The sequence below is a fragment of the Cupressus sempervirens genome, chromosome 9, assembly GCF_028749045.1.
Source record: "Cupressus sempervirens isolate cs-2001-9-10 chromosome 9, ASM2874904v1, whole genome shotgun sequence".
NCBI lineage: Eukaryota > Viridiplantae > Streptophyta > Pinopsida > Cupressales > Cupressaceae > Cupressus > Cupressus sempervirens.
Window position 1 is genome coordinate 616,023,980 of NC_143126.1, and position 20,283 is coordinate 616,044,262.

Below are 20,283 nucleotides of genomic sequence, written 5' to 3' on the forward strand. Positions count from 1 at the left end.
TTTTCAGAGAACTTGCAAAGTAAGTCTAACCCCTATTGAAATAATCATGTTTTCAAATAACAAGTGCCACTGGGGCTTTTGCTCAACATCATCTTTGTATTATCCACATTTTCATGAGCGTCAACCTTCTGAGGATTAGCCTATTTCCTAACCCTCATAGGCTGATGGAGTTAATCAAAGTATCCATTCGGCAAAGTTGCAGACCAATTTCTCAATGATGTTAAGGATTGCTCTCGTTTGATTCAATTTGACACACTTACTATTTATAGTAAATGTCTATTTCAGAAAAGTTAGCATTTCTATCTTTAGCAGAGCAGCTAAACATGTTGAATTGCAATATTGTAATTTGGCAACCTAGGCTTGAGCAGTTATTTAAGAACTTACTATTAATCGTAAGTGAGTTTTGTGTAATTTCTATATTTGGCAAGGCACTCGTTTGATTCAATTTGACACACTTACTATTTGTAGTAAATGTCTATTTCAGAAAAGTCAGCATTTCTATCTTTAGCAGAGCACCTAAACATGTTGAATTGCGATATTGTAATTTGGCAACCTGGGCTTGAGCAGTTATTTAAGAACTTACTATTAATCATAAGTGAGTTTTGTTTAGTTTCTATATTTGGCAAGGCACCTGGACCAACCTCAATTGTGGTGTTGACCCTTGGCATCTTTGTTGATTAGGTATTCAGGGATTTACTAATGATATCAAGTTAGGGGTTGATAGAGGACCCTTACTATTTTTAGTAAGGCAGATGTGTGCACAGTGTACATAATGGTTAACCCCCAAGTGCGGAGGGAATTGAAAAATAATGATTATTTGTGATGTTATGTTACTTTTATTATTGATGAAGTGATCACTTTATTAATAATTATTTATAAGGTGAAAAATTCACTTTATATTCAATGAGGTCATGGCCCTTCATTTAAGTGACTTAAAGTGCAATTAATGGACTATATTTTGGAGGCCAAAATACTAAAGTATTTAAACTCTTATTAAAAACCTAAAAGTGCATTTAAATACTATTAAGGACATTAGAGTTATAAAAGCACATCAAAACGAAAATCAACCTCATCATTGATGATCATTTTGCCTATGCTTTTGGGAATTTGTGACTATGGAAGAGAAACCAAGGGTTTCAGCCATTTTTATGCCCTAAAGAACAACATATATACTTCATTGCTATTGCAATCTTGAGACGGTGAGAGATCAGCTGAATCATTGCCATAGTAGGGGCTTTATCCAGGACTCCAATCTAAGCATAAAGAGCAGATTCGTGCAACAGTTTGAAGAATTTTTTTATGTTTCATCTAGTGCAGACCTATAGCTTCATTATTGCAGTCATTGTTGATCAGATTTCAAGCTATTCATTTGTTGTTGTTATTCATACTCTAAGAGGGTTTCAAGGTATGTTTACCTGTAAGTTCATTAATTGTAACACCTAATATTTTGGCTGTTGTTGATTTTGATAATAGGGAATATTTTAAGAGCTCGGTTGTCGATATTTTGTGAAAATACTGAGTATCTAAGCTGATATAAAAATCTCGAATTTTCAGTTGTGTATTTTCAATACGATTTCAATTTTAAGTTGAAAAAAAAAATTATTTGAATATCTATTATTTTCTGCATTATATTGTCCTACCAAAAATTGCAAGTATACCACATTCATTTACCAGAACAAAGACAAACAAGGCAGAAAAATTCTATTTACTAGAATCAGCCTAGACAGGGTTCTTACAGTGCAATCAAAGCTTGTATGCAAAGTGTTTGACAAAATGTCAAACATCCAAAATTGAAAACCCAAAACAGATTTGAGACAATATCCTAATGCAGGATGTTACAGTAGTATCAGAAATTACATGCAAAGTTGTCAACAAAATGTCAAACGTCCAAAATTGAAAACTAAATCAGATTCTAAACAATATTATAGTGTGGGATATTATAGTGGTATTAGAGCAGTTTCTTGTCATCCTGTTGGGGAGGCTTCTTATATTCAGGATTAAGTGTTTGTGTGAATCAGGGGAAGAATAAAAACCATATAGGAGCTCATAACAGAGCTCATGCGTGTCTTTCACAATTATAATTATGTCTTTCAAGATTAAAACAAAAAATTATCAGTGCTTCTACAATATCCAGATATTCTAGATCCTTTGTTTGCAAAAGAAAAGGACGCAAACACTTATTCAAACAACAATAAAAGTTTTGATTTTTATGACAGTAGTCATAATGGTGAGCCTATGCATGAGATAGCAGCCCTTCCATGTGTGAAAGTTGGTTGTACGTAGTTTCCTAGTGTTAACGCTCATGATTGGGTGTTAGAAATTAGTTGTGATGCAAATGTGGGCCAACGCAGATCTGATTTCATAAATCAGACTTGGGAAAATTAATTACAAAATTCTTCTACTGGTAATAGATCCCAGGATCATGACTTATAGGGACTTGCAGTTGAATGTAGCAGCATCTTCCACTTTATTAGATGAGTCATTGAAATTCTTAGCAGCATTACCTCGAGTGTTGATGTGTGCGAAGATAATATCACGCATGATGCTACTTGTCATGAGGTGAGTGATGTCTGATGCAGGAGCATCTTGCATCCAAAATAAAGGGGAGACATGTTGAATGTAAAATTTACAAAAAAACAAAAAAAAAAAAAATTGTGGAGGAGAGAGAAAGTGACGAAAATTAGAGGAGAAATAAAAAAAAAGGAGAAAAGAAATAAAAGAGGAATTTCTATTTTCAAGGTGCATAGGTGGCGTAAATAGAAAAATAAGAAAAATAGTTGTCATTCCATTAATCGAGGTCTGTAGGTGGAAATTCTAGAAGGATTTGGATAAATCATGTATTTAATATTTGTTGGGTGCTTAGTTGTATTTGGGTGGGAATTTAATATTTATTTAAAGGTAGTTGTATTTACCTTTTATCCCACATTGGTTGTGTTTGTAATGTCTCGGGTTAGAAGTGCCTATTTAAGGAAGGCTTATTATCATTTGTAATCAAGTTCGGAAAATAGAAGCTCTTCAAGTGTAAGCTCTTGTAGTGAATTTTCAAGTATTAATGGATGCTTTATGAAGCATTTTTGTCATCTCTATCTCCATATTGTTTCATTTTTGGTTGTGAGTTGGTACGGGTAGTGTGGCCCTTCATCAAGTGGTATCAAAGCATACCTTCATCAATGTCGATACAACCTCGTATCATTTGGCGGATTGTGGGTTAGAGAGCTTGCATAGGGTCCACTAATACCAAAGACATCATTTGGTTGGGCAACTAACAGTGAATGAAAGTCAAATTGCTACAACTATTGAGCATTTTGATGCTACTCGCCAGACATTGGCTACCTATGGTTCGAGTATACCTGTGGCGGATCAAAATTGTGATGGTAGCCTTTCCTTCGCTATGTAACTTCTATCATGAGCTTAAGGTGACTACAGGATTAATGGAGAGCATCCAGTTGGTTTTTTAGGAATTACATTCACGGTTAAAGGAGGTTACCGTGGAGTTGAGCCGAGCACAATCTTCACCATCTACAATTGCACTACAGTTTCCGAAAAAGGCAGTTGATGATTTGATATCCATGGGCTATGATTGTGAGAAAGTTGAGGATGTGACCACACCTATCACAGTTGCAAGTGCAAATGATACAGATGGAATGAGTGCATTTGTTCAAAGTAACAGAAAACCACATGTGTATCTAGTTTGCTTGTGGTCACATGAACTGCAAGTGGTGTTGGTGATGAGTCAAACGATAGAGGTTACATTCAATGCTATGACATGCAACACTTGATCGAGGTGGAAGCTTTTTAATAAAAATGCATCGGGAGGAGTACTCATCACTACTTTTCTGATCTACACACAAGGAATTTGATGATGTATCAGTGTATATTGGTATAGAGGGCCACACCTATCACAATTGCAAGTGCAAATGATACAGATGGAATGAGTGCATCTGTTCAGAGTAACAAAAAACCACATGGTGTATCTAGTTTGCTTGTGGTTGCATGCACTGCAAGTGGTGTTGGTGATGAGTCAAATGATAGAAGTTGCATTCAATGCTATGACATGCAACACTTGATCGAGGTGGGAGTTTTTTAATAAAAATGCATCAGGAGGAGTACTTATCACTACTTTTCTGATCTACACAAAGGGAATTCGATGATGTATCAGTGTGGATTAGTTTAGAGGTTGTACCATCATTTCAGGAATGAGTATTTGTCATCTACAGTAGATCGCATCATTGGCTACGGGCCTACAAGTTGTATTACTAGACAGCAACACATCCATGGGAGCCTTGCAGATGATGGAGATAGTGGTAGTAATACGAACACTTTCAGATGTGAGTTCAATGTGCTTTGGGACCCAAGTGATGATAGGGTTGGCATTACAGTTTGGATAGGTCTCACTAATTGGCTTGACCACTTTGGCCATGGTGAAGTTGGGTTCAAAGTTAAGCAACAGCAGACTAAGAATATGGTTGTTGGCGGACTTTTGTTTAGCGTTTGGGATCCTTTTAGTACATCAGGATTCCAGACAGTGTAGAGAAGTTTTGGGATTTGTACATGGTGTTGATTAGATATGGTTTTACTTTTGACTCTCATGTGCATGATCTCTTTCAAGAGCATAGTTCAGTTACGCACATATTGGATAGTGTGGATGGCAGCTCACTCTGTGTAGTTTGGGGAAGCAAGCTTTGTCAACTTTCAGAGTTACTTCCCTATGACATGTTCACTCCTACAACATCAAAAGAAAATTCTAATCTGGCAGGTCTTGTCAATTAGATTGTTAATGATGTTACAAGAGCTAGTTGGTGAATATAGGGAAATTACACAGTTCTACCCTTGGGATTCGAATGGATTGCTGAGTGTTTTTTTGTTTCTGAGATTGCTTGGGGACAAGCAATTTCAAGAAGGGTGGACTCTAACATCCCCAATTTCTTGAGTGTCACCTTTTAGATGATTAGCCTATTTCTTGACCTCAAAAGCTACTGGAGTTCTTCAAGTGATCCAATTGGCAAAGTTGGAGGCCAATTTCCCACCTTAGTGGTCAGGGATGTCAAGGATTGCACTATGTTCAATGTTACCCTGACACGAGGGTGCGACAGTCCGGGGGGATGTCGGGATGAGTTTCGGGTGCGGAAAAAAAATAGCCTCAATTTGGGGATGCTAGGGGTGCGGCGGTGGGGGAGCGGAGGGGGCGTTCAAGAAGGGGGGGGGGGAGGAGAGGGAGTGGGGGGAGGGGGTTGCATAGTATATATATAATATTATTAATATATATGATTGAAAATGCTAATTATAAAATGATACTTCAATATATTATATAACAATGTAACATTAACATACCAAATATAGTTGACTAGAATGAATAGAGAAAATTAAAATGTGATTCACAAACCATAAGTTCAAACTTGAAACTTGAAATTTCATAACCATTACTATTACTAATGACCATTTGACAAATTAACTTAGTTCAAGATGCAAGATTCAAAATTCATTGTTCAAATATGATTTTATGAATATCATATATCATAAAGATGCTCATGATGCAATGAGTTGAATAGCATGAAACAGTGAAATAATAATAATGTATCATAGCCATATCAAAGTGAGTATAATCAACAAAATGACAAAATGCCAATAATGAGAATGGAATCATCTCAAGTGCTCTCTAATCATCCCCTATGCCGAAGTCCTCATAACTAGAACTACTAGACTCCTCATGGGTAAGATCCCGATCCTCTAAAGGAACGCCAACTAGCCCTACATTGGCTTCTGCATCAGCATCCTCATCAATCGGAGCTGGATCCTTTGGCTCCACATCCCATCGTGTTGCAGGGCTCTCCTTGTACTCGCGTGTCTTGTGATCTTTGAACCGCAAGTAACCATGTACAGCAACCAGCTTCTCCGCTCTCTTAGAGGTAAGTCTTTTCCTCTTAACAGAGTGAATGAAGCTATAGGTGGACCAATTCCTCTCTGCAGCTAAGGAGCTAGACACCTGAGATAACAAAGTGGAAAGTTACAAGTTACAAAAAATGTTCATACAATTTGTAACAAATGATAAATGGTAAATCGATGATTAATAATTATTGAATCAATGAATCATAAATTAAAATCAGCAAGGTCAAGATTATAAAGGGCTAGAATTGGTTATTAGTATTACAAACCTGTGAAAGCAGTCGGATGGCTAGTGAGGTGATCTTTAGCTTTTGTGACCCATGACATTTCCACCACAAAATGGGATTCTTTTGTGCCATGGTTTTGAGATCCACCTTTGCAATATCCGAGTATCCTACAAGTTCCAAGTTTTAAAGTTTACAACATAATATTAAAATTATAAATAACTTAAATAAAGTTATAAGTAAAGTAACAATTAATTATTAAAAGAACTTATAATCAGTGTAACGAGACTCGGACTCGGCAACGGTAACTTGACTCATGACCCGGCTCTGACTCGGCGGTGACTCGGCAAAGTGAAAAAATCTCAAATTTTGAGATTTTTTAGGATTTAAAGAATATTCCATGCACCCATTATTGAATAAAGCGTAAAGACAATAACATCATTAAATAGAAGATAATTTGATCATAATGCACATGCCACATACTTTAAGTTAAAAACTTAAAACTTTAAAGTCAATCATCGATTACATATGTACAATACTACAAAGTTACAAACTTACAAAGGTAAATTGCTAAAAGTAAATACTATATTACTAGTAATTAAAATCAAACTAAGATAAATCCATACAAACCATCAAAATGTATATGTATTATCATTTATGCATTATGAAATCCAACACATCACTATAGACTGTTATGGGAGCCCTTTTAGGGTTATATGAGTTGTTTACCGCATAGGGTAAGAAGTTAACATGTATAACACGATTCAATTCAGAATAGGTACTTTATTCATGTATGCATTTGCAGATTACAATCTGATTCCAATGACTACAATGATCTATCGATTCTAACTGATGATTCCAAAGTCCATCTCAGACATGTACATATACCTTTCCGAAGGGGTGACTCAAGCATCACGTGCCCGTTCGGATACTAATCTACCCGTCGGCTACACTATACATTTTACCGACAACATCATCCCCCCACAAAAGAAAGGTCGTCTCCAGACGACAATTACACAATATCTGAGACAAATTAACAACAAAATATATTAATTGACTAACTACAACAAGATAGATCTATTTCTGTCGCATCACTTTCACATTCATCCCATGCCTGCACCAAACTGGTCTCCAAACCACGTTGCATCTGTAGCCTCTGCTAACACAATAGTATCTCCTTAGCTGACCTTGATAGCCACCCGTGTTGCTTTCTCTATTTCCAACTCTTCGATACCCTGAGCCAAGTGTCGTTGCACTGCCTCCAACTAGATGATCAGCTCCTCCCGAGCTCTCTACGCATACACCAAGATAGCCTCACAGGCAACACCTACTCTCAGCGTCTCTGGTACACAGACACTCCATGCCTTCAGCAGCTCCAATTCTTCTCAACTGGTCAAACTCCCACGACTGATATCCGCAACGACTGGGGGTCTAGGGGGCAATGCCCCTGGCGGGGTCGAGGGGCAGCGCCCCTCGCCGCCAATACCAAATTAGCACTCCGAAACTCACACAAAACTGCATGGAACACACTATTTCTATCATTTTCTTCCAATTCCACACTTTTTGGTAACTGCTTATGTCTACCCTTCTTTGGCATCATACATTATTCATTCCGAACTGTTTCAATTTGTCGTCGTTTTTTTTGTTTTTCTTTTTTGCTCTTCCACTTCCTCTTTCCTGTAGACTTGCTTTGTGAATCGACTACAGCAATTCCTCTTCCTTTCTTGATACCCTTTGTCTCTGAAATGTAAAAATTAAAATTAAAAAAACATGTAAAAAATTATATTTTAAAGGCCCGATTTCAAGCCTGTCGTGGCCGAGTCAAGGAGGCCGGGTCACGCAAGTCACTCGGTGACTCGCGAGTCACGCGAGTCACTCCTCGTGACTCGCCGCTCGCGGGTCACGAGTCATTGTGACTCGGCGAGGTCAGCGCAGCTTGCTGACTCGCGTGACTCACGTGACTCGCCGCGAGTCACGTTACCCTACTTATAATTATAAAGAGTTTAGAGCATTGAATCAAGATTTAAGGATTACCTGAAAGACTAGCAAATTCAGACCACTCGGTGTGAATCTCACTAGCAGTCTTAGTATCATACATTTTGGCAATGCATCGAAAGAACCCATTCTTCACCTCATCATCCTGAAGTGGTGTGACTCTACCAGGCCTAGGTATGTACCACTGCGGGTTCAATGCATAGGCAGCCATGTGCAAAGGAGTGTTCAATTTCTCCCACTTGCGGTGAATGATAGGCTCAATGTGCTCTGTATAGAATGCTAGAGTGGGATCTCTCTCACGCACAGCAGCCCTCATCTGCCCAAGCATGGAATCAATGCACTCATAAATCTCTCCAAGGCTAGGTGAATCTGCATCTCCATATCTAATCGCCTGAAACACTGGAGTAATGATGGAGACTATGTATTTTGCATCACTCCAAAATTGATCACTCTTCACTATCTCCTTTACCCTCTTCCCCTGCTTTGTTCTGGACTCAGGCCATCAATTCCATTCTTGTGTCATCATCATGAGTTGCAATGGCTCTTGCAACTCAATCATTCTCTCCAAGAGAATATAATATGATGCATACCTGGTCTCAACAGGTTTCAGGAATTGCTTCTTTGCGAAGCCCCTGAAAAGTGCATGTGATGTATGGTGATTGTAGATATACATCTGCACCTCTCTCCCATCATTAACCACCTTTCTAATCCACTCTATTTTCCCCATGTCTTTGAGTGCATTGTTCATGGCATACACACAACATGGAGTCCACCAAATATTCCAATAAGCTACCTCAACAAGCCTCCCTACAGCTTTGCACACATGTGTTGCATCTGTCACAACTTGGACCACATTTTGTGGTCCAACCTCCTCAATGGCTTCCCTAAGCACATGAAACTGAAAATCAGCATCTTTACGATGCCCTAAACAATCAACTGCCTTCAAAAAGTATGGGCCCTCCATGCATGTAACCATAATGTTGATGAGTGGACGATGACTAATGTCCATCCACCCATCCATGATAATGTTGCAACCTGACTCCAACCAACATGCTTTCATTTGCTCCATCAAGATCCCAACCTTGTCATAGGCTCTATCCAAAACTATAGTCCTCAGCTTGTGGTCACCTAGTGGCACATATGATGGCTCTCCCTCATTCACTGCCATGGTCATCATCCTCACAAAATAGGGAGATCGAGCCACATGTGTAGAGATGCCATTGGCAAATAAGAAATCGCCAATAGCATCATCTAACCGTTCCCTTGCATGCATGTTAAATAAATGAGTAATGGGATTACTATCACTACGACTTGTAGTTGCTTTCCGCTTCCCCCTACTGTTGTCCCTTGCTGAACTATGTGTAGGTGAGGAGAATGATGGTGTAGGTGACATAGTCCCTGCTCTCTGATGCAAGATACGAGTAGATGTATCTCGCTGCCCCTGTAACTGTTGTATATTCTGTACCTGTTGCCTAGCAGACAAAGATCTAGGCACTGGAACATCACTATCATCAAAAATGCCCCATATTTTATTCACTTCAATTCTGTATTTGACATTCTCAGGATTTGACAAGAATATGCATGGGTTCACACCATAGCCACTCCAAACCACTCCAAAAAAAGTGTGAATTAACTCTTGCAATGGTGCCAAACCATTCTGCTCCACATATATTGCACTTCCATTTGCGTGTGCCACCCCGTGAAGGTGTAGGGCATGTAATTTTTGTAGCAAATTGTTTAAGAGGGGGCTTTGGGTCATAAGGACCCCTAACATACTTCCTCAAAATCTCTGAAAAGGGCAATCAGGAGAAGGCACCCTTTGTGCAACATAAGGAAGCTCTTCCTCAGGCTCAGATTGACCACCTACATCAGCCCCATGATCACTTCCTTTAGGCTCAGGTTCAAGCTCATAATCAAATGCACTTGGCTCATTAATTTCTATGTCTTCTGCACTTTGGCTGGATCTAGAAGCCATTTATAAAACTGCATTTCACAAAATGAAAATAAAATTATAACACTGATCATGATACATTTCAGCCCAAGTAAAAATAATTTAAAACTTAAAACCTTACTATTTAATTTTAGCATTTACTATTTAAAAATTTAAAGTATTAAAAAATGAAGCTAAATACTAAATAAAAATATGGCAATATGGCATATGCTGAAACGTTTTACTAAGTTACTTTCAAGTTTCAAGTTTCATTCTTGAATCTTGTTGATAGTTGATATTCTTAGTTCTATGATTTTTTATTTTATTATCTATATTAATTTTTAAGTGTTTTCATTGCTCTTAAAATAAAAATATGGCAATATGTCATATGCTGAAAAGTATTTTACAAAATATGTTTCAGCATATGCCATATTGCCATATTTTTATTTTAAGAGCAATGAAAACACTTAAAAATTAATATAGATAATAAAATAAAAAATCATAGAACTAAGAACTATCAACTATCAACAAGATTCAAGAATGAAACATGAAAGTAACTTAGTAAAACTAAATACTAAATACTAAATACTAAATTTAAAAATTATAAATTGATTTTTAAAACCAAAAAAAACTAAGTAAAATAACAAAAACCCTACCTTGAAAGCTTGAACTTGAGGAGACACTTGCCAAATCAAACCTTCTTGCTCCTCTTGCTCCTCTTGATCTTGCAATCCCTTGCAAAACCACCCACTAATCTCTCACAAGCTCCTCCAAACACTCTTTCTCACTTAGCTCCTTGCTGCTCCAAAATGGTGAAATGAAATGGTGAAATGAAAATGAGATCTATTGGTCTTATTAAGCCTTCAAATAGACCATATGGGACCCACACCCAATTAGGGTTAGCATACTTAAAAAACAAAAACAAAAACAATGCAAAAACACTTGTTTTTTTTTAACTTTTTTGGGCCTCTACTCGAAGAACTCCGCGAGCACTCAGGAAGCACCCCGAGAAGCACCCGAGCACCACATCCCACCCAGTTGCTCGACCAGTGCGACAGGGGTGCTGCGGCGGATAAGCTGTTGGTGGGGGTACTTGGGTGCGTGATGCACCCGCATGGGTGCACCGAGGTTTTGACCCGGGTGCGCACACCCGAGTTACACTGACTATGTTTGGTTCAATTTGACACACTATTTATGGTGTCTATTTCAAGAAAGTTAGCATTTCTATCTTCAACAGAGTGCATGTACATCTTGTATTGCAATATTGACATTTGACATCCTAGGCTGGAGCAGTTATTCAAAGACTTACTATTAATAGTAAGTCAATTTCATGCAATTTCTATATTTGGCATGACAAGTAAACAGGCCTCAATTATAGTATTGACTCTTGGCATCTTTGTTGATCAGGTTTTCAAGCATTTACTAACTATAGCATGGCGGGCATTGATAGAGAGGGACTCTTACTATCTTAAGCAAGGCAATTGGGTGAACAGTGGACATAATGGTTAATTCCCAAATTTAAACGAAATTGAGGGAAAAAAGATCATTTGTGGAGTTATGTTATTTTACTTATTAATAAAGTGATAACTTTATTAATAATTATTTATAAGGTTTAAAAGTCACTTTATATTCGATGAGGTCATGACCCTTCATTTAAGTGACTTAAAGTGCAATTAATGGATTATATTTTGGAGGCAAAAATAGTAAAGTATTTTATAAAGTCTTGTTAAAAATCTAAGAGAGGATCTAAATGTTATTAAAGAGATTTGAGATATAAAAGCACGTCAAAATAAAATCAACCTCATTATTGATGATCATTTTGACTATGCTTTTGGGAATTTGTGACTATGCAAGAGAAAGCAAAGGTTTCAGTCATTTTTATGCTTTGAAGAATGAAAATTCTTCATCGTAATTGCGATCTTGAGGCTGTGAGAGATTAGCTGAATCATTTTCATAAAGTGGGCTTCATTCATGAGTCCAATCAAGCATAAAGAGCAGATTTGTGCAAGGGTTTGAAGCATTTTTTGAATGTTTCATCTAATGCAGTCCTGTAGCTTCATTATTGCAGTCGCTGTTGATCAGATTTCAAGCTACTCATTTTCTGTTGTTATTCATCCTTTCAAAGGATTTCAAGGCATGTTTATATATGAGTTCATTAATTGTAACTCCTAATTTTACTGGGTATTGTTGATTTGGATAATAAGAGATATTTTATGAACTAGGTTATCAATATTGTATGATAACACAGAATATCTAAGCTGATATTAATATCTAGAATTTTCAGTTGTGTGTTTCAATGCAATTTCAGTTTCAAGTTGGAGAAAAAATTATTTGAATATCTTTTATTTGCTACATTATAATGTCATATCAATCATTGCAAATGTACCACATTTATTACCAAAACAAACATAAACAAGGCAGAAAATTTGTTTTTACAAGAATCAGCCTGGAAAGGATTCTTACAGTGGTATCAGAGCTGGCATGCAAAGTGATTGACTAAATGTCAAACATCCAAAATTGAAACCCAAATCAGATTTGAGACATAATACTAGTGTGGGATATTACAGTGGTATTTGCATGCAAAGTGTAACAAAATGTCAAACATTCAAAATTGAAAACCCAAATCAGATTTCAGACAATATCCTAGTGTGGGATATTACACTCTTGCTTCTTTTACTTCATAAATTTCAGAGAGGTCATTTGTAGAAGACATTTCCTTAGAATTCTTGCAAATTTGTTAAGACGAGCTATTGTTGTGACACTAGGTATAAGTCTTAGTGAAGCGATCAGGTGATTGGGAAATGTAGGCATGGGTTATTGATTTGTACATTATTTGAACATTGTTGTTTTTAAGAACTTGAGTCAATGAAGACCTTGAGACAGAAGTAAACCATTTGAAACATGTCTTGAGATAGTACCATAACACACACTCTTTCTCAGTTATCACCCACATTGACTTTCTCAAGATCCCATATTGCTATTTTCTCTTTTTTCTCTATGGTCTTTTACTTACTATTACATGTTTCCTTCTATGACTAGCTTGGTTATTATTGAGACTTTTTCTATAAGTCCATTGAAAAACAGCAATTTCATCTGTCAATTCAAATTTATTTTATAATGGCATATCACATTAATTACAGATTACTTGGTGATAACAATTTCTTTCAAAAATAAGTTATAGAGAAAGAGGGCATTTGTGATTATTTCCCTCATCTATATAAGTTAAGCATTTGCACTGGGGAGATAGAGAGAGGTATCGGCCGCAAAACAAAATTCCCAAATGGTATGGACAGCAAGGAGATGGCTATATACGATATATATTTTTTTAAATATTTAAAAAGAAATCCATTTAATTTTATAAGCTTGACAAGCTATTTAAAGATACACCATTTAATAATAGTTAAATGGTAGAACATTTTTTTTTTTCTAAGCATCAATTTTATACATTTAAATATGCTGAAATATAATTTTATGCATCTTTCATTAACTTCACCATTAGCATCCCGCTTCACATATTCTTATTTCACAATACCACCTTGTAGCAGAAGCAGATGAATCACCCCAAACCTAAGTTACTTGGTTCACCCCCCAACCCTCTAGACTAGGTGAATTTTGAACCATTTCGTCATGGTCAAGTTCGTTCGACCAAGGTTCGAACCTAGGCAGTCAGGTCTGTCTACGTCGAACCAGGGCATGCCTATGCAAAACAAGTGCAAACGAGGTATAGTTGCACTAAGAACATTCTATAATTTAGTGTGGAAAACAATTGTTACAGAATTTAAATAACATCTTTAACATTACAAAATGAAATTTTTGAAGTTTTGATATTTATTAAATCAAATTAAACTAGCCCTAATGATCTTTATTTGTAATGTCATTAATATTATTAAATAATTTAATTTAATAAGTATGTATGCATGGCCTTGAAACTTAATTTTATTCTCTCTCAGGCCCTTGTATTTTTATTGTCAACAATATTTTTGGCCGTGTCGGCACATTTGTACTCCTTCAGGAAGTTTCCCCTAAGCCATATATAAGGTTGAGATAGTTGTAGTTGTAGGTAGGTGATTTGGAATTTATTTATGATTTACGAATTCTGATTGAAGTTGTGTGTTCTTCCATTTCGAAGGTGAAAGGCCCTATTTGGTTTCCACAATTTCAATGGGAATAACTCCTTGCCCTATTCTATTTCTCTTAGTTCAAGATTTTGTAAATTGTCGTGCTATTATTATTGAATTTGAATCTATGCTAGCATTGTTGGTGCTTTGGCAACTATTTATTACATGTCCCTTCTTGTGCCAATTTGTGATCTGAATGCTATCATTGTTTGGGAATATATGATGTCTTTTTGGCATAATATCTTGTTGGCGATATCATCATTCTTAAAGTAAGAGTGCTCGTAGGCACCAAACTTCGTGTATTCAACGGCAAGTATCATTGTAGTTGTTGATGTCAAGACCCCCACCGTATAGCCCATCCTAACTACCAACCAAGTGGCAAAGTCAATATCACCCATACTCCTTGATCGTCTGGTTGAGTAAGCTCCATACACCGTATAGAAGACTTAACTATACAAAAGACTTGGACCATACAACACAAAAAGAAGTGATGTCGTATGTAGAGGAAGGTCACCAATTTGACATACACCACACTCTGCTCCACTTCCACCGTACCAAAAACATTTTGTCATGCGGCCTAAACACCCAACATCATACAGTAGGCCCCACAATATTGTCTAACATTTGCCCATATGGCATATAACAATTATTGAAAGGAAGCCTTGATCTCAGTCCAAACAGTGAGTTGGGAGGTGTACGCCAAGTCTAGAGCAAGTCATCCCACACCATCAGGAGGGAATATTACATTGTCATCTGATTAATTGGAAGCTCTATTTGATGGTATATCATTTTTTGAACATTAAACAATATCTTCAATAGGTGAAGGGAGTTGCAAGCTACTTTTATAAGATTTTTTAAGTAGGATATTATTTACAAGCAAACAAGCTCCTTGTATAGTCGAAAAGCGATAAGCATTTGCAGACTTGGAAAGTGAAAATGTGATGGGTGCAACTGATCCCATTGGCATTGGCATTGACATTGTTTGTGAATAAACAAATGCCTTTAATGAAGAAGAAGAACAATAAGAAGATGAAGATTTAGATAATCCATTGGATAATTGAAACTTACAATTCCTTTCATGAAGAAGAAGCTGAAGATTCAGATAACCCATTAGATGATTGAAACTTAGTATAAAGTTCCAATTGTAGAAAGTCTAGACAATGATACTTGAACTCGATATAATTATTTTAATATTTTGATGTTGATATGATGCTATGATTACAAGTTCATAGTGTTTTAGTTTTTGTTATGATACTATGTGGCATTCTAATCTTAATTCATGCTTCTAGGCTATAAATATATAATTTCTACATGTTTTTTGTACTAATGAACCCAAACCCCATTTCAAAAATTTGTCATACTGGTGAACTGGTACTTCGAACCCAAACTTGAATCAAAACCTGAACTGCGGACTAGCCCCAAACCCATCATCTATTGTTCAAACCTAGATGACTTGTTTCTAAAAAGGCACCGAACCAATTGATTGGCACACCAACTACAACAACTGCCATTATAAAATAAACACAACTGTTATGTCCATTGTAAACTTATTTTAAGTTTCCTTTTCCAATTTTTCTTAATGATTAATATTGTGAAGAATCAATTATCCCTAAGGAAATGTATTGATTTGTCCAAATTGCTATGTATAATCTACATTTGTCATTCCAATGCCTTAGTATAAGAATGAGGAATCCAATCGATAAGAGTGTCAAATATTCATAAAAAAGACAACGAATCAATTTTGTTGTAGATTCTGAAATTCTGTCCAAACAAGAAGTCTGTTCTGTTCTCCGATGAGAGAATGCAAGGTTGTTTAGATATATCGATGAATCAATCTTCACTCAATGCCAATTATATGGATTAGATTTGAAAATGTATATTGCTGTATGCAAATGGATATGTCATATATGCAATTGCTATTTCAGAGTGATATCCTTTTGCTATGTTATATATGCAACTTTACACTCGTGTGTTGGTTTCTCGACGCCTTGTCTGAAGCCTACAATACATTTGAGCAGATTAGCCATATGCCACCCTTACTGGACAAGTCACAAGATCTTAAAGAGCACTTCCAATCTGATTTTAGATATCAAATTCACAATTCTTCCACGGTCTCTTGGTGAGCCATGATTCCTCTTTAGTATCTATCAATTGGATACGATGTGAGTTTCATCTCACATTAGGTTGTGTCTCTTGCAAACAACTTCATTAGTTAAGTCCCTCAAAATAATTGGAAATCTTCGTTAACCAATTGGTTAACTAATCCTTAATCGGACTGATTTCCTCCATCTTGGACAGCATTAACTAATTCTTTGAGCAGGGACAGTCCCTTATTAACTACTTCTCTATTCTTGGCCAATGATGCTACTAATTAATTACTGTAAAGAATGTCCTTGGGTCCTAGGCCTTTGGTTGATGATATTCTCCTTGGGTTATTGGTTTTGGTGATCCTACTCAATCATTTCAATCTCCCCTCATGGAATTGCTTTCCCAAAAGCAAACCTTAAATAGAGATGTTAGACGACTTGTTCATTTTCACACGTTGCGTCTACCATGAGTAGATCCTTTCATTTGGTGAGTTTTTCTTTGGTGCTCCTATTCCTCACCTTTTTCTCCCTCGTGTCTATAACTACACTAGGACCAAATCCAACTCACCTTCTTTATACAAGGGTAGAAGTTTTCTCAAGGTGGTGTAATGCCCCCATTTTTAGCAAGTTTCTGCAGTTGACTTGGTCAATTCACCACCGCGACCCTCGTGAGCTGACAGTGGGATTTGAGGGTCTCAATTGTGGGGTTATAGGCTTTTTAGCAGCCTAAGGTGTGTTTTGGCTCCATTTGAGGGACTTACTGTTTATAGTATGTCAAACTATTCGTTGCGATGAGCTCAATTGAGTTAGAAGAGTTGGGTGATGCTCTTCGGTTTTTATGTCGAGCTTCCAGTTTGGCCTCCAAGAATCTTGGAGGGAGTATCTATTTATAGTAAGTCACCCCATCAAGTTCATTCATCGTCTTTCATCATCACGATCAATTTGGTGTTGTCAAATTTCAATTCTGATGCTTCTTCAGTTGTTTTCACAAGACAGGTGAATTATTATTATTAATCATCTAAATACGATGAGGTTGTTATTTTTGTTGGTGTTGTTTGTTGGTCACCTCAGTATCATAACTCATTGGAACCGGGATGAAAAGTTTTAAATTGTGGGAACAAGAAACAGTGATCTTGCGTGTCAAAATTTTAAGTTATGGTGGAAAATATCATTTTCTAGATCCAAAAGCAATTAATAAATTATATTAATCACACTTTATTATATTTTAATGTTGTGCAGAGTAAGCTTCTTAATTGGAGTTCATTTGGGAATCTGGTGTCATTTGGAGATTATAAAAATGAGGACATTTGATGAGAAAAGCATCTGATTATTTGATTATTTATTTGTTTTTTTTGCCTTTGTGGCTTTTCTAAGGTTCTGATTTTCAAATCCCTTGCTAAGGTATAAGGGTTTGATCTGAAGTTTTTTTCTCATTGCTAAAGTATAGTGGACACTACTTTCTTGTGAATTCTGAGATTTTCGTGGTGGCTTCCTGTACTGTATTTCCTGTAGCTGAGAAGCAAAGTGTTGCTAAAGAATTCAGTATTGGGAGTCTGAAAATCTAGCATCATTGCTACTATATTTTTTGTGATTGGGTGAGTGAATTGGTGTAGAGAAGAGGATGTTCGTGGGCCCATTTGTAGTACTATTTATATCTGCCAATTGATAGGATTTATCTCTACTATTTGGGTTGTTCAAACCACATTCTAGAACGGTATTATTTCTAAACTTGAATACCATAAAATCTCTATTCTGGCCATGTAACCCTCTGGATACATTTTCAAGGCCTACAATTAATTAAAGGAAGCTATTCCCAAGTTCCTCACACTTGTCTCATTTTTATATATTGTACCAGCATCAGCTTGAATTAATAAGATATTGCTATTGCTTTCAGTATTGGTTGTTGTTAAGAAATGTCAATTTGATATTCAATATTTGGGGAATTGGTAAATCTTTAAGAATCCCATTCTCATTTCCAGTTGTGAAGCCATAATTTGAGAATTCTTTACTTACAAAATCTGATTACAATATTAGTAGAGGTTCTTGGGATTAGAGGAAATTGCCTCTAATTCCTTAACAATTATGGGTGAAAATTCTAGGAAACAAAAGTTGTAGTTGTGAAGCATCTAGTTACGAATTTCTTAGCTCTATTTGTGTGAGCTTGATTGGGGTTATTACAATGGTATTAGAGCAGGTTTCCTGCCATCTTGTGGGCTGGGAAACTTATTTTATTTCAGATTTGTTGTTGCATTTGGAGTGACCAACACTCTAGCATTTTTTAGCCATGGACGAACATAAGAGGACTAACAATTCTAGAAGTTGGTAGAGTAATGAAGAAGTTAGCATGAAAATGAATGCTTTATAAGAGAATATAGAGAAACTTAAGCCTCATCAACGAAGGATGACGAAGCGCTTGTCGAAGCCAAAGACAGATGAGATGGCAGCAAGGTATATGGTTTCCACCTTTAGAAGGTTGGCGAAAAGGAGGCTTGAGTTTTCCCTTAAAGGTGTCCACGATGCAGATGTACCTATATTTAGTACGACATCTGCTTGTCCTATCCATAGTGTTGATGATGGACTTATTTCACAGGGACGTGTTACATCCCAATTTTTGACCTAATTTAAAATATAGCCGTTGAGATTCACATGAAGTCAGTTGACAGTTAATTTGGTTAGAATCTCGTGAAATGGTAAGATGGTTAGTCATTATAATTTAAAAATGAAGATAACAAGCTAGTTGATCATTTATCACGAATTCATGGAATTGAGAAGATGGTTAACCATTATGATTATTTATGATTAAATAATTTATTATGATAATATAATTTAATTACAAAGAAATTCCTTGCAGGAAACACGTCAAAGGGGTGGAAGAATTGCCAGAAAAGAATTAGGCACAAGAGCATCACCATCACTGGCCAGATGGGTTGAGAACCTAGCGACTTGAAATAGGATACATCTGTGGGACCTGCATGAGCTATTTAAATAAATAAATTGAGAAACATAAATAATTGAGTTAAAATATAAAACGTACCTCTAAGGATTTAATATGATCTTTCACCTTATTATTATAATAGATATATTTATATACATGCATATAAATATAAATATAATATGGCAGCATTTTATTATAATAATTTAATAAAGTGATGTTACCCTATTAATATATTTACATGTACATATAAATATATAGGATTATAATAATATTCAAAATATAATAACATTTAAATTATAATATTTGAATTATAATCTTCCAACTCTATTCTTTCCATTTAAATTTCTTGCTTTTAACCGATTAACATTTGGCATGAAAATCAATTTATTATTTAACAATTCAAATTATCTTATAGTCTTCCAATTTTATCTTCCAGCCATTTAAATTTTCTTTGTTTTAATCGAATTAAAACATTTGGAATTTGAATTTGCTTATAATCTTTTCGTAACTGATGGGAGCCAAGAAGTCACAGCATGTTTCTTTATATGAAAGTCGTGACAGGAGTCGTGCACCATATTCTTTTCTCCCGACCTCCTTCTGCTTTGCGTTCCAAGACTTCAATGCTCCATACTCCGATTTCTCCTCATTTTATTTCCCGCCAATACCTGCAATACCGTCCATTGAAGCCTTGATCAAGCAATTCAAGTTACTACTCCTTGTCGTGCAAGCATTCCGACTTCCCATTAATTTCGTCTTCTTGCACATAGTTTCCAGCTTCATTCTTTTTTCGAAATCTTTGCAATTATGGCAGCATCACTCTTGTTTCAGTCTATTGTATGTATCATTCTTCTGAGGATTGATATAAATACTATGATTACGCCTGAAGGAAAAGGAAAGAAGTGTAGATACAAAATTGGTTAGCAAGTTCCAGACCCCAACTTTTTCATATTTGAAGCACTGACTTCCATATGTTTCAAGCACCCGTCTTTTCCAAGGTACCAACCACAAATCAAGAGCAACACCTATACTGGGAACCAACGTTTAAGGCAGGTTGACGAACTTTCAGCAAAAAACATTCGTCTTTCAGAACATATCAGGTTATGTGATTAAC

The 20,283-nt window shown here is 36.2% G+C and overlaps 2 protein-coding genes across 2 annotated transcripts in view; both read right to left on the reverse strand.

Moving 5' to 3' along the window:
- ELF9 (RNA binding (RRM/RBD/RNP motifs) family protein) overlaps positions 1-20,283 on the reverse strand; it is a 200,881-nt gene that overhangs the window by 84,329 nt on the left and 96,269 nt on the right. The window lies entirely within an intron of this gene.
- Positions 5,547-6,273, reverse strand: LOC149540219 (uncharacterized). Its single transcript, XM_089801354.1, has 2 exons — positions 6,153-6,273; positions 5,547-5,983 (listed from the first exon to the last, which is right to left on the reverse strand). The coding sequence occupies exons 1-2, from the start codon at positions 6,240-6,242 to the stop codon at positions 5,657-5,659; spliced, it is 417 nt and encodes a 138-aa protein (XP_089657480.1). The 5' UTR covers positions 6,243-6,273; the 3' UTR covers positions 5,547-5,656.

Coding starts and splice junctions, on each gene's coding strand:
- LOC149540219 (XM_089801354.1), bottom strand. CDS start 6,242: ATGGCACAAAAGAATCCCATTTTGTGGTGGAAATGTCATGGGTCACAA. Junction 5,984..6,152: donor CCATCCGACTGCTTTCACAG/GTTTGTAATACT, acceptor TTGTTATCTCAG/GTGTCTAGCTCCTTAGCTGC.